The sequence below is a fragment of the Hydractinia symbiolongicarpus genome, chromosome 1, assembly GCF_029227915.1.
Source record: "Hydractinia symbiolongicarpus strain clone_291-10 chromosome 1, HSymV2.1, whole genome shotgun sequence".
In the NCBI taxonomy this organism is placed as follows: Eukaryota; Metazoa; Cnidaria; class Hydrozoa; order Anthoathecata; family Hydractiniidae; genus Hydractinia; species Hydractinia symbiolongicarpus.
This window is the reverse complement of record NC_079875.1, coordinates 26,912,829-26,927,106: the sequence shown is the minus strand read 5'-3', so window position 1 is coordinate 26,927,106 and position 14,278 is coordinate 26,912,829. Positions and strand designations below refer to the sequence as shown.

General features: G+C 33.6%; 2 protein-coding genes across 2 annotated transcripts; both read right to left on the bottom strand.

The window, feature by feature from the left end:
* Nucleotides 1–258: 258 nt before the first annotated feature.
* LOC130624957 (uncharacterized) lies at nucleotides 259–1,212 on the bottom strand. Its single transcript, XM_057440060.1, has one exon. It carries the CDS (start codon nucleotides 1,210–1,212, stop codon nucleotides 259–261), a length of 954 nt encoding a protein of 317 aa, XP_057296043.1.
* A 9-nt stretch (nucleotides 1,213–1,221) lies between these two features.
* Nucleotides 1,222–1,842, bottom strand: LOC130624831 (uncharacterized). Its single transcript, XM_057439973.1, has one exon. It carries the CDS (start codon nucleotides 1,840–1,842, stop codon nucleotides 1,222–1,224), a length of 621 nt encoding a protein of 206 aa, XP_057295956.1.
* Nucleotides 1,843–14,278: the final 12,436 nt, after the last annotated feature.

Below are 14,278 nucleotides of genomic sequence, written 5' to 3'. Positions count from 1 at the left end.
ATATTTCTTTAAACGTTCCATGAGGTATTCTGATAAATTTTTGTGTGGCCTCGATTTTCCGACACTTACGGCCATTAACTTTAACTATTTCAAGTAGGTAGGCGAGCCCGAAATATTAGAATGAGTGCGCATGTAAACAAAGGGAGATACGAGTAGATAACAATAATTAAAAAAACAGAATAACTCAGACAACTTTTTTTGGTAAAAATATTTACAAAACAAGCAAAAAATGTGAAAAAAGAAAATTTACAAAAGTGTTCAAGTAGTTTTTTCTGGTTTCTTTTTAATTAATACAGGCTTTAGGTTACATAATGCAGCACAGCATTTAACTATATGATCTGCATGTTGTAACATTGTAACAGGCAACACTCCCTTGAGTATGCGGTAAAACTTAATTCTGTTAATTGCTCGCTCAACATGAATCCTTAAATTTGCTACATCTTTAGTTTTTTTACATTCAGCACTTGTCATCTGACTTTTTACACGTGCACCTGGTGGAACAACTAATTTGCAAAAACGTAACATTAATTCTTCTCTGATTTGAAATCCACGATCTGCCATAACTTCATCATCCCTTTCTAACAAATCGTAAAATCCAGAGTCATTTGTAATAAATTTATCAGACGCGCGCCCACCATAACAATCAGATAAAAAAGTTATATGTCCAGAAGGGCTTATACCAACAAGAAATTTTAAAGTATTGTGATGTTTATAGTCTGACCAAGTAGATGCTTGATTTGTTAAGGATTTTGGTCTGTCAATGAACACCTCAGCACAATCAATTATAACCCGACATTTGGAATAACCTGCTTTGGCAAATGTTTTAGGCAAGTTATCACGAATGGCTTCTCTTGGCAGCCAGACAACAAGTGCATCACCCAAAACTCTACTTATAATTCTAATCCAAGTTACAAATACTGTGGAACATGTTGATGGTGATATTCCAAAACGATCTGCAAGGTCCTCTGTCAGTAAGCCCAAACGAAGTTTCATCAAAACTAACAAAAACTCATCACGCTGTGTTAACTTTTTCACATGTTTAGTTTGACGCTTTATTTTAGTACTTAAACATGCTCGTTTTGACCCCCTCCAATAATTCACTTGCTGTAAGTAAGGCTTTAATAACAATAACAGAGTGTTAAATAACATGATAGAAGATAGACCAGTGTAATAATTCATTTTGGAATCACTTTTAATGATTCTCCAAGTCATTGTTGTATTTTAAACAATTTCAAAGGCTTTGCCTCTATACTTCTTTACTTGTACAGTTAAGGAGTTCACTTTACTGACCAAAGATTTGATCATTTCGCTCTTGTCTTTGCATGATTCACATGTAGGCGGTGAAGAAATAGTGTAAGAGTGGTCTGGTATTGTCGGTGAAAAAAATCCTGATGCGTCAGAAATATTTGAGCAACAAGGTTCCTCTTCTTGGGCTTCATTGCTGGGAACATCTTCTGAATCAAGAGATGACTTTTCCAGAGAATGTCGAAATAGTTCCCTCCTAGGTTTTTTAGTAACAGGAGTGTCGTACCCCAATTCTAGTGTTGGGTCTGGATACTTTTGGGAAGGTGTTCCATCAACAAAATGAACAGAGCATACCCTGTCACTTTGTTTTGGTACCCAATCACTTTTATCTGGGTTAATTCTTCTCATAGCTTTTATCCAACGCTGTCTCTGTTCGTTATTTCTAAGGACGCTTGGAAAGCAATACAAACTAAACGGTCGCTGACATGAACATTCTTCATGGTTAACTTCGTGAATTTCACATCGTTCCTTCTTCCATTTTCGCAGCTTCTTAGTGCTATTAAAACAGCCAATAACAGCACAGTTTACACTTGGCATGATAAATAATTCTTGAAATAAAAGATTTTGTGCAGATAGATAAATGTAAGCGTGTTGTTTATACTTCGTTTTCATCAAGTTTAACTAAGAAGAACACAAGAAAGATTTTATCAGGCACCCCTTCTTAGAACCCAGTTCCCTTCCCTAGCGCGGAATAATAATGGCGCGCGTAATGTTAAATAGGTGTATTCGAAAAATCGCAAATATATGAGACACTCGTCAATTTTAAGTGCCTCGTTTATCAATTTTACGGTAAATATATACAACCTGAGACGAAGTTGTTGCCCCTAAATGACAATTATCTTGTATGAATCCGAAAAATCGCAAATATGTAACACTCGCCTTTCTGAAATGCCTTGTTTATCAATTTTACGGCTAAAGTACATAGAACCTGAGACGAAGTTGTTGCCCCTAAATAACAATTATCTTGTTTCAAAACAAAAAATCGCCCTGTGTCAATTCGAAAAATCGCAAAAGTATGAGACACTCGTCAATTTTAAATGCCTGGTTTATCAATTTAAGGGCTAAAATATATAAAACCTGAGACAAGGTTGTCGTCCCTAAATGCTAATTATCTTGTATCAATATGAAAAATCGCAAATATGTAACACTCGTCTCTTTTAAATGCCTTGTTTATAAATTTTAGGACTAAAATATAAGAACCCGAAACGAAATTGTTGACTCTAAAGTACAGCTATCCTGTGTCAATTCGAAAAATCGCAAATATATGAGACACTCGTCAATTTTAAATGCCTCGTTTATCAATTTTACGGCTAAAGTACATAGAACCTGAGACGAAGTTGCAGACCCTAAATGACAATTATCTTGTATCAATACGAAAAATCGCAAATATGTAACACTCGCCTTTCTGAAATGCCTTGTTTATCAATTTAACGGCTAAAGTACATAGAACCTGAGACGAAGTTGTTGCCCCTAAATGACAATTATCTTGTTTCAAAACGAAAAATCGCAAATATATGAGACACTCGTCAATTTTACCTGTGTCAATTCGAAAAATCGCAAAAATATGAGACACTCGTCAATTTTAAATGCCTGGTTTATCAATTTAAGGGCTAAAATATATAAAACCTGAGACAAGGTTGTCGTCCCTAAATGCTAATTATCTTGTATCAATATGAAAAATCGTAAATATGTAACACTCGTTTCTTTTAAATGCCTTGTTTATCAATTTTAGGACTAAAATATAAGATCCCAAAACGAAATTGTTGACTCTAAAGTACAGCTCTCCTGTGTCAATTCGAAAAATCGCAAATATATGAGACACTCGTCAATTTTAAATGCCTTGTTTATCAATTTTACGGCTAAAGTACATAGAACCTGAGACGAAGTTACAGACCCTAAATGACAATTATCTTGTATCAATACGAAAATCCCAATTTTAAATGACTCGTTTATCATTTTAACGGCTAAAATATATAGAACCTGAGACGAAGTTGTTGACCCTAAATGACAATTATCTTGTATGAATCTGAAAAATCGCAAATATGTAACACTCGTCTCTTTTAAATGCCTCGTTTATCAATTTTACGGCTAAAGTACATAGAACCTGAAACAAGTTTGTCGTCCCTAAATAACAATTATCTTGTTTCAAAACAAAAAATCGCCCTGTGTCAATTCGAAAAATCGCAAAAGTATGAGACACTCGTCAATTTTAAATGCCTGGTTTATCAATTTAAGGGCTAAAATATATAAAACCTGAGACAAGGTTGTCGTCCCTAAATGCTAATTATCTTGTATCAATATGAAAAATCGCAAATATGTAACACTCGTCTCTTTTAAATGCCTTGTTTATAAATTTTAGGACTAAAATATAAGAACCCAAAACGAAATTGTTGACTCTAAAGTACAGCTATCCTGTGTCAATTCGAAAAATCGCAAATATATGAGACACTCGTCAATTTTAAATGCCTCGTTTATCAATTTTACGGCTAAAGTACATAGAACCTGAGACGAAGTTGCAGACCCTAAATGACAATTATCTTGTATCAATACGAAAAATCGCAAATATGTAACACTCGCCTTTCTGAAATGCCTTGTTTATCAATTTAACGGCTAAAGTACATAGAACCTGAGACGAAGTTGTTGCCCCTAAATGACAATTATCTTGTTTCAAAACGAAAAATCGCAAATATATGAGACACTCGTCAATTTTACCTGTGTCAATTCGAAAAATCGCAAAAATATGAGACACTCGTCAATTTTAAATGCCTGGTTTATCAATTTAAGGGCTAAAATATATAAAACCTGAGACAAGGTTGTCGTCCCTAAATGCTAATTATCTTGTATCAATATGAAAAATCGTAAATATGTAACACTCGTTTCTTTTAAATGCCTTGTTTATCAATTTTAGGACTAAAATATAAGAACCCAAAACGAAATTGTTGACTCTAAAGTACAGCTCTCCTGTGTCAATTCGAAAAATCGCAAATATATGAGACACTCGTCAATTTTAAATGCCTTGTTTATCAATTTTACGGCTAAAGTACATAGAACCTGAGACGAAGTTGCAGACCCTAAATGACAATTATCTTGTATCAATACGAAAATCCCAATTTTAAATGACTCGTTTATCATTTTAACGGCTAAAATATATAGAACCTGAGACGAAGTTGTTGACCCTAAATGACAATTATCTTGTATGAATCTGAAAAATCGCAAATATGTAACACTCGTCTCTTTTAAATGCCTCGTTTATCAATTTTACGGCTAAAGTACATAGAACCTGAAACAAGTTTGTCGTCCCTAAATAACAATTATCTTGTTTCAAAACAAAAAATCGCCCTGTGTCAATTCGAAAAATCGCAAAAGTATGAGACACTCGTCAATTTTAAATGCCTGGTTTATCAATTTAAGGGCTAAAATATATAAAACCTGAGACAAGGTTGTCGTCCCTAAATGCTAATTATCTTGTATCAATATGAAAAATCGCAAATATGTAACACTCGTCTCTTTTAAATGCCTTGTTTATAAATTTTAGGACTAAAATATAAGAACCCAAAACGAAATTGTTGACTCTAAAGTACAGCTATCCTGTGTCAATTCGAAAAATCGCAAATATATGAGACACTCGTCAATTTTAAATGCCTCGTTTATCAATTTTACGGCTAAAGTACATAGAACCTGAGACGAAGTTGCAGACCCTAAATGACAATTATCTTGTATCAATACGAAAAATCGCAAATATGTAACACTCGCCTTTCTGAAATGCCTTGTTTATCAATTTAACGGCTAAAGTACATAGAACCTGAGACGAAGTTGTTGCCCCTAAATGACAATTATCTTGTTTCAAAACGAAAAATCGCAAATATATGAGACACTCGTCAATTTTACCTGTGTCAATTCGAAAAATCGCAAAAATATGAGACACTCGTCAATTTTAAATGCCTGGTTTATCAATTTAAGGGCTAAAATATATAAAACCTGAGACAAGGTTGTCGTCCCTAAATGCTAATTATCTTGTATCAATATGAAAAATCGTAAATATGTAACACTCGTTTCTTTTAAATGCCTTGTTTATCAATTTTAGGACTAAAATATAAGAACCCGAAACGAAATTGTTGACTCTAAAGTACAGCTCTCCTGTGTCAATTCGAAAAATCGCAAATATATGAGACACTCGTCAATTTTAAATGCCTTGTTTATCAATTTTACGGCTAAAGTACATAGAACCTGAGACGAAGTTGCAGACCCTAAATGACAATTATCTTGTATCAATACGAAAATCCCAATTTTAAATGACTCGTTTATCATTTTAACGGCTAAAATATATAGAACCTGAGACGAAGTTGTTGACCCTAAATGACAATTATCTTGTATGAATCTGAAAAATCGCAAATATGTAACACACGTCTCTTTTAAATGCCTCGTTTATCAATTTTACGGCTAAAGTACATAGAACCTGAGACAAGTTTGTCGTCCCTAAATGACGCTAAAATATATAAAACCTGAGACACGTTTGTCGTCCCTAACTACCAATTATCTTATATAAAAGAACCCGAAACGAAATTGTTGACTCTAAAGTACAGCTATCCTGTGTCAATTCGAAAAATCGCAAATATATGAGACACTCGTCAATTTTAAATGCCTCGTTTATCAATTTTACGGCTAAAGTACATAGAACCTGAGACGAAGTTGCAGACCCTAAATGACAATTATCTTGTATCAATACGAAAAATCGCAAATATGTAACACTCGCCTTTCTGAAATGCCTTGTTTATCAATTTAACGGCTAAAGTACATAGAACCTGAGACGAAGTTGTTGCCCCTAAATGACAATTATCATGTTTCAAAACGAAAAATCGCAAATATATGAGACACTCGTCAATTTTACCTGTGTCAATTCGAAAAATCGCAAAAATATGAGACACTCGTCAATTTTAAATGCCTGGTTTATCAATTTAAGGGCTAAAATATATAAAACCTGAGACAAGGTTGTCGTCCCTAAATGCTAATTATCTTGTATCCATATGAAAAATCGTAAATATGTAACACTCGTTTCTTTTAAATGCCTTGTTTATCAATTTTAGGACTAAAATATAAGAACCCGATACGAAATTGTTGCCTCTAAAGTACAGCTCTCCTGTGTCAATTCGAAAAATCGCAAATATATGAGACACTCGTCAATTTTAAATGCCTCGTTTATCAATTTTACGGCTAAAGTACATAGAACCTGAGACGAAGTTGCAGACCCTAAATGACAATTATCTTGTATCAATACGAAAATCCCAATTTTAAATGACTCGTTTATCATTTTAACGGCTAAAATATATAGAACCTGAGACGAAGTTGTTGACCCTAAATGACAATTATCTTGTATGAATCTGAAAAATCGCAAATATGTAACACACGTCTCTTTTAAATGCCTCTTTTATCAATTTTACGGCTAAAGTACATAGAACCTGAGACAAGTTTGTCGTCCCTAAATGACGCTAAAATATATAAAACCTGAGACACGTTTGGCGTCCCTAACTTCCAATTATCTTATATAAAAGAACCCGAAACGAAATTGTTGACTCTAAAGTACAGCTATCCTGTGTCAATTCGAAAAATCGCAAATATATGAGACACTCGTCAATTTTAAATGCCTCGTTTATGAATTTTACGGCTAAAGTACATAGAACCTGAGACGAAGTTGCAGACCCTAAATGACAATTATCTTGTATCAATACGAAAAATCGCAAATATGTAACACTCGCCTTTCTGAAATGCCTTGTTTATCAATTTAACGGCTAAAGTACATAGAACCTGAGACGAAGTTGTTGCCCCTAAATGACAATTATCTTGTTTCAAAACGAAAAATCGCAAATATATGAGACACTCGTCAATTTTACCTGTGTCAATTCGAAAAATCGCAAAAATATGAGACACTCGTCAATTTTAAATGCCTGGTTTATCAATTTAAGGGCTAAAATATATAAAACCTGAGACAAGGTTGTCGTCCCTAAATGCTAATTATCTTGTATCAATATGAAAAATCGTAAATATGTAACACTCGTTTCTTTTAAATGCCTTGTTTATCAATTTTAGGACAAAAATATAAGAACCCGAAACGAAATTGTTGACTCTAAAGTACAGCTCTCCTGTGTCAATTCGAAAAATCGCAAATATATGAGACACTCGTCAATTTTAAATGCCTCGTTTATCAATTTTACGGCTAAAGTACATAGAACCTGAGACGAAGTTGCAGACCCTAAATGACAATTATCTTGTATCAATACGAAAATCCCAATTTTAAATGACTCGTTTATCATTTTAACGGCTAAAATATATAGAACCTGAGACGAAGTTGTTGACCCTAAATGACAATTATCTTGTATGAATCTGAAAAATCGCAAATATGTAACACTCGTCTCTTTTAAATGCCTCGTTTATCAATTTTACGGCTAAAGTACATAGAACCTGAGACGAAGTTGTTGCCCCTAAATGACGCTAAAATATATAAAACCTGAGACAAGTTTGTCGTCCCTAACTTCCAATTATCTTATATAAAAGAATCCGAAACGAAATTGTTGACTCTAAAGTACAGCTATCCTGTGTCAATTCGAAAAATCGCAAACATATGAGACACTCGTCAATTTTAAGTGCCTCGTTTATCAATTTTACGGTAAATATATAGAACCTGAGACGAAGTTGTTGCCCCTAAATGACAATTATCTTGTATGAATCCGAAAAATCGCAAATATGTAACACTCACCTTTCTGAAATGCCTTGTTTATCAATTTTACGGCTAAAGTACATAGAACCTGAGACGAAGTTGTTGCCCCTAAATAACAATTATCTTGTTTCAAAACAAAAAATCGCCCTGTGTCAATTCGAAAAATCGCAAAAGTATGAGACACTCGTCAATTTTAAATGCCTGGTTTATCAATTTAAGGGCTAAAATATATAAAACCTGAGACAAGGTTGTCGTCCCTAAATGCTAATTATCTTGTATCAATATGAAAAATCGCAAATATGTAACACTTGTCTCTTTTAAATGCCTTGTTTATAAATTTTAGGACTAAAATATAAGAATCCGAAACGAAATTGTTGACTCTAAAGTACAGCTATCCTGTGTCAATTCGAAAAATTGCAAATATATGAGACACTCGTCAATTTTAAATGCCACGTTTATCAATTTTACGGTAAATATATAGAACCTGAGACGAAGTTGTTGCCCCTAAGTGACAATTATCTTGTATGAATCCGAAAAATCGCAAATATGTAACACTCGCCTTTCTGAAATGCCTTGTTTATCAATTTTACGGCTCAAGTACATAGAACCTGAGACGAAGTTGTTGCCCCTAAATGACGCTAAAATATATAAAACCTGAGACAAGTTTGTCGTCCCTAACTTCAAATTACCTTATATAAAAGAATCCGAAACGAAATTGTTGACTCTAAAGTACAGCTATCCTGTGTCAATTCGAAAAATTGCAAATATATGAGACACTCGTCAATTTTAAATGCCTCTTTTATCAATTTTACGGTAAAAATATAGAACCTGAGACGAAGTTGTTGCCCCTAAATGACAATTATCTTGTATGAATCCGAAAAATCGCAAATATGTAACACTCACCTTTCTGAAATGCCTTGTTTATCAATTTTACGGCTAAAGTACATAGAACCTGAGACGAAGTTGTTGCCCATAAATGACAATTATCTTGTTTCAAAACAAAAAATCGCCCTGTGTCAATTCGAAAAATCGCAAAAATATGAGACACTCGTCAATTTTAAATGCCTGGTTTATCAATTTAAGGGCTAAAATATATAAAACCTGAGACAATGTTGTCGTCCCTAAATGCTAATTATCTTGTATCAATATGAAAAATCGCAAATATGTAACACTCGTCTCTTTTAAATGCCTTGTTTATAAATTTTAGGACTAAAATATAAGAATCCGAAACGAAATTGTTGACTCTAAAGTACAGCTATCCTGTGTCAATTCGAAAAATCGCAAATATATGAGACACTCGTCAATTTTAAATGCCTCGTTTATCAATTTTACGGTAAATATATAGAACCTGAGACGAAGTTGTTGCCCCTAAGTGACAATTATCTTGTATGAATCCGAAAAATCGCAAATATGTAACACTCGCCTTTCTGAAATGCCTTGTTTATCAATTTTACGGCTCAAGTACATAGAACCTGAGACGAAGTTGTTGCCCCTAAATGACGCTAAAATATATAAAACCTGAGACAAGTTTGTCGTCCCTAACTTCCAATTACCTTATATAAAAGAATCCGAAACGAAATTGTTGACTCTAAAGTACAGCTATCCTGTGTCAATTCGAAAAATTGCAAATATATGAGACACTCGTCAATTTTAAGTGCCTCGTTTATCAATTTTACGGTAAATATATAGAACCTGAGACGAAGTTGTTGCCCCTAAATGACAATTATCTTGTATGAATCCGAAAAATCGCAAATATGTAACACTGGCCTTTCTAAAATGCCTTGTTTATCAATTTTACGGCTAAAGTACATAGAACCTGAGACGAAGTTGTTGCCCCTAAATAACAATTATCTTGTTTCAAAACAAAAAATCGCCCTGTGTCAATTCGAAAAATCGCAAAAGTATGAGACACTCGTCAATTTTAAATGCCTGGTTTATCAATTTAAGGGCTAAAATATATAAAACCTGAGACAAGGTTGTCGTCCCTAAATGCTAATTATCTTGTATCAATATGAAAAATCGCAAATATGTAACACTCGTCTCTTTTAAATGCCTTGTTTATAAATTTTAGGACTAAAATATAAGAACCCGAAACGAAATTGTTGACTCTAAAGTACAGCTATCCGGTGTCAATTCGAAAAATCGCAAATATATGAGACACTCGTCAATTTTAAATGCCTCGTTTATCAATTTTACGGCTAAAGTACATAGAACCTGAGACGAAGTTGCAGACCCTAAATGACAATTATCTTGTATCAATACGAAAAATCGCAAATATGTAACACTCGCCTTTCTGAAATGCCTTGTTTATCAATTTAACGGCTAAAGTACATAGAACCTGAGACGAAGTTGTTGCCCCTAAATGACAATTATCTTGTATCAATACGAAAATCCCAATTTTAAATGCCTCGTTTATCATTTTAACGGCTAAAATATATAGAACCTGAGACGAAGTTGTTGCCCCTAAATGACAATTATCTTGTATGAATCTGAAAAATCGCAAATATATAACACTCGTCTCTATTAAATGCCTCGTTTATCAATTTTACGGCTAAAGTACATAGAACCTGAGACGAAGTTGCAGACCCTAAATGACAATTATCTTGTATCAATACGAAAATCCCAATTTTAAATGTCTCGTTTATCATTTTAACGGCTAAAATATATAGAACCTGAGACGAAGTTGTTGCCCCTAAATGACAATTATCTTGTATGAATCTGAAAAATCGCAAATATGTAACACTCGTCTCTTTTAAATGCCTCGTTTATCAATTTTACGGCTAAAGTACATAGAACCTGAGACAAGTTTGTCGTCCCTAACTTCCAATTATCTTAAATAAAAGAATCCGAAACGAAATTGTTGACTCTAAAGTACAGCTATTCTGTGTCAATTCGAAAAATCGCAAATATATGAGACACTCGTCAATTTCAAATGCCTCCTTCATCAATTTTACGGCTAAAATATATAGAACCTGAGACGAAGTTGTTGCCCCTAAATGACAATTATCTTGTTTCAAAACGAAAAATCGCAAATATATGAGACACTCGTCAATTTTACCTGTGTCAATTCGAAAAATCGCAAAAATATGAGACACTCGCCAATTTTAAATGCCTGGATTATCAATTTAAGGGCTAAAATATATAAAACCTTAGACAAGGTTGTCGTCCCTAAATGCTAATTATCTTGTATCAATATGAAAAATCGCAAATATGTAACACTCGTCTCTTTTAAATGCCTCGTTTAATAAATTTAGGACTAAAACATAAGAACCCGAAACGAAATTGTTGACTCTAAAGTAGAGCTCTCCTGTGTCAATTCGAAAAATCGCAAGTATATAACACTTGTCTCTTTCAAATGCCTCGTTTATCAATTTTACGGTAAAATATATAGAACCTGAGACGAAGTTGCAGACCCTAAATGACAATTATCTTGTATCAATGTGAAAATCCCAATTTTAAATGCCTCGTTTATCATTTTAACGGCTAAAATATATAGAACCTGTGACGAAGTTGTTGCCCCTAAATGACAATTATCTTGTATGAATCTGAAAAATCGCAAATATATAACACTCGTCTCTATTAAATGCCTCGTTTATCAATTTTACGGCTAAAGTACATAGAACATGAGACGAAGTTGCAGACCCTAAATGACAATTATCTTGTATCAATACTCTAAAGTACAGCTATCCTGTGTCAATTCGAAAAATCGCAAATATATGAGACACTCGTCAATTTTAAATGCCTCGTTTATCAATTTTACGGCTAAAGTACATAGAACCTGAGACGAAGTTGCAGACCCTAAATGACAATTATCTTGTATGAATCTGAAAAATCGCAAATATATAACACTCGTCTCTATTAAATGCCTCGTTTATCAATTTTACGGCTAAAGTACATAGAACCTGAGACGAAGTTGCAGACCCTAAATGACAATTATCTTGTATCAATACGAAAATCCCAATTTTAAATGTCTCGTTTATCATTTTAACGGCTAAAATATATAGACCTGAGACGAAGTTGTTGCCCCTAAATGACAATTATCTTGTATGAATCCGAAAAATCGCAAATATGTAACACTCGCCTTTCTGAAATGCCTTGTTTATCAATTTTACGGCTAAAGTACATAGAACCTGAGACGAAGTTGTTGCCCCTAAATGACAATTATCTTGTATGAATCTGAAAAATCGCAAATATGTAACACTCGTCTCTTTTAAATGCCTCGTTTATCAATTTTACGGCTAAAGTACATAGAACCTGAGACAAGTTTGTCGTCCCTAACTTCCAATTATCTTAAATAAAAGAATCCGAAACGAAATTGTTGACTCTGAAGTACAGCTATCCTGTGTCAATTCGAAAAATCGCAAATATATGAGACACTCGTCAATTTCAAACGCCTCCTTCATCAATTTTACGGCTAAAATATATAGAACCTGAGACGAAGTTGTTGCCCCTAAATGACAATTATCTTGTTTCAAAACGAAAAATCGCAAATATATGAGACACTCGTCAATTTTACCTGTGTCAATTCGAAAAATCGCAAAAATATGAGACATTCGCCAATTTTAAATGCCTGGATTATCAATTTAAGGGCTAAAATATATAAAACCTTAGACAAGGTTGTCGTCCCTAAATGCTAATTATCTTGTATCAATATGAAAAATCGCAAATATGTAACACTCGTCTCTTTTAAATGCCTCGTTTATTAAATTTAGGACTAAAACATAAGAACCCGAAACGAAATTGTTGACTCTAAAGTAGAGCTCTCCTGTGTCAATTCGAAAAATCGCAAGTATATAACACTTGTCTCTTTCAAATGCCTCGTTTATCAATTTTACGGTAAAATATATAGAACCTGAGACGAAGTTGCAGACCCTAAATGACAATTATCTTGTATCAATGTGAAAATCCTAATTTTAAATGCCTCGTTTATCATTTTAACGGCTAAAATATATAGAACCTGAGACGAAGTTGTTGCCATTAAATGACAATTATCTTGTATGAATCTGAAAAATCGCAAATATATAACACTCGTCTCTATTAAATGCCTCGTTTATCAATTTTACGGCTAAAGTACATAGAACCTGAGACGAAGTTGCAGACCCTAAATGACAATTATCTTGTATCAATACGAAAATCCCAATTTTAAATGTCTCGTTTATCATTTTAACGGCTAAAATATATAGAACCTGAGACGAAGTTGTTGCCCCTAAATGACAATTATCTTGTATGAATCTGAAAAATCGCAATTATGTAACACTCGTCTCTTTTAAATGCCTCGTTTATCAATTTTACGGCTAAAGTACATAGAACATGAGACAAGTTTGTCGTCCCTAACTTCCAATTATCTTAAATAAAAGAATCCGAAACGAAATTGTTGACTCTAAAGTACAGCTATCCTGTGTCAATTCGAAAAATCGCAAATATATGAGACACTCGCCAAATTCAAATGCCTCCTTCATCAATTTTACGGCTAAAATATATAGAACCTGAGACGAAGTTGTTGCCCCTAAATGACAATTATCTTGTATGAATCCGAAAAATCGCAAATATGTAACACTCGCCTTTCTGAAATGCCTTGTTTATCAATTTTACGGCTAAAGTACATAGAACCTGAGACGAAGTTGTTGCCCCTAAATGACAATTATCTTGTATGAATCTGAAAAATCGCAAATATGTAACACTCGTCTCTTTTAAATGCCTCGTTTATCAATTTTACGGCTAAAGTACATAGAACCTGAGACAAGTTTGTCGTCCCTAACTTCCAATTATCTTAAATAAAAGAATCCGAAACGAAATTGTTGACTCTAAAGTACAGCTATTCTGTGTCAATTCGAAAAATCGCAAATATATGAGACCCTCGTCAATTTCAAATGCCTCCTTCATCAATTTTACGGCTAAAATATATAGAACCTGAGACGAAGTTGTTGCCCCTAAATGACAATTATCTTGTTTCAAAACGAAAAATCGCAAATATATGAGACACTCGTCAATTTTACCTGTGTCAATTCGAAAAATCGCAAAAATATGAGACACTCGCCAATTTTAAATGCCTGGATTATCAATTTAAGGGCTAAAATATATAAAACCTTAGACAAGGTTGTCGTCCCTAAATGCTAATTATCTTGTATCAATATGAAAAATCGCAAATATGTAACACTCGTCTCTTTTAAATGCCTCGTTTAATAAATTTAGGACTAAAACATAAGAACCCGAAACGAAATTGTTGACTCTAAAGTAGAGCTCTCCTGTGTCAATTCGAAA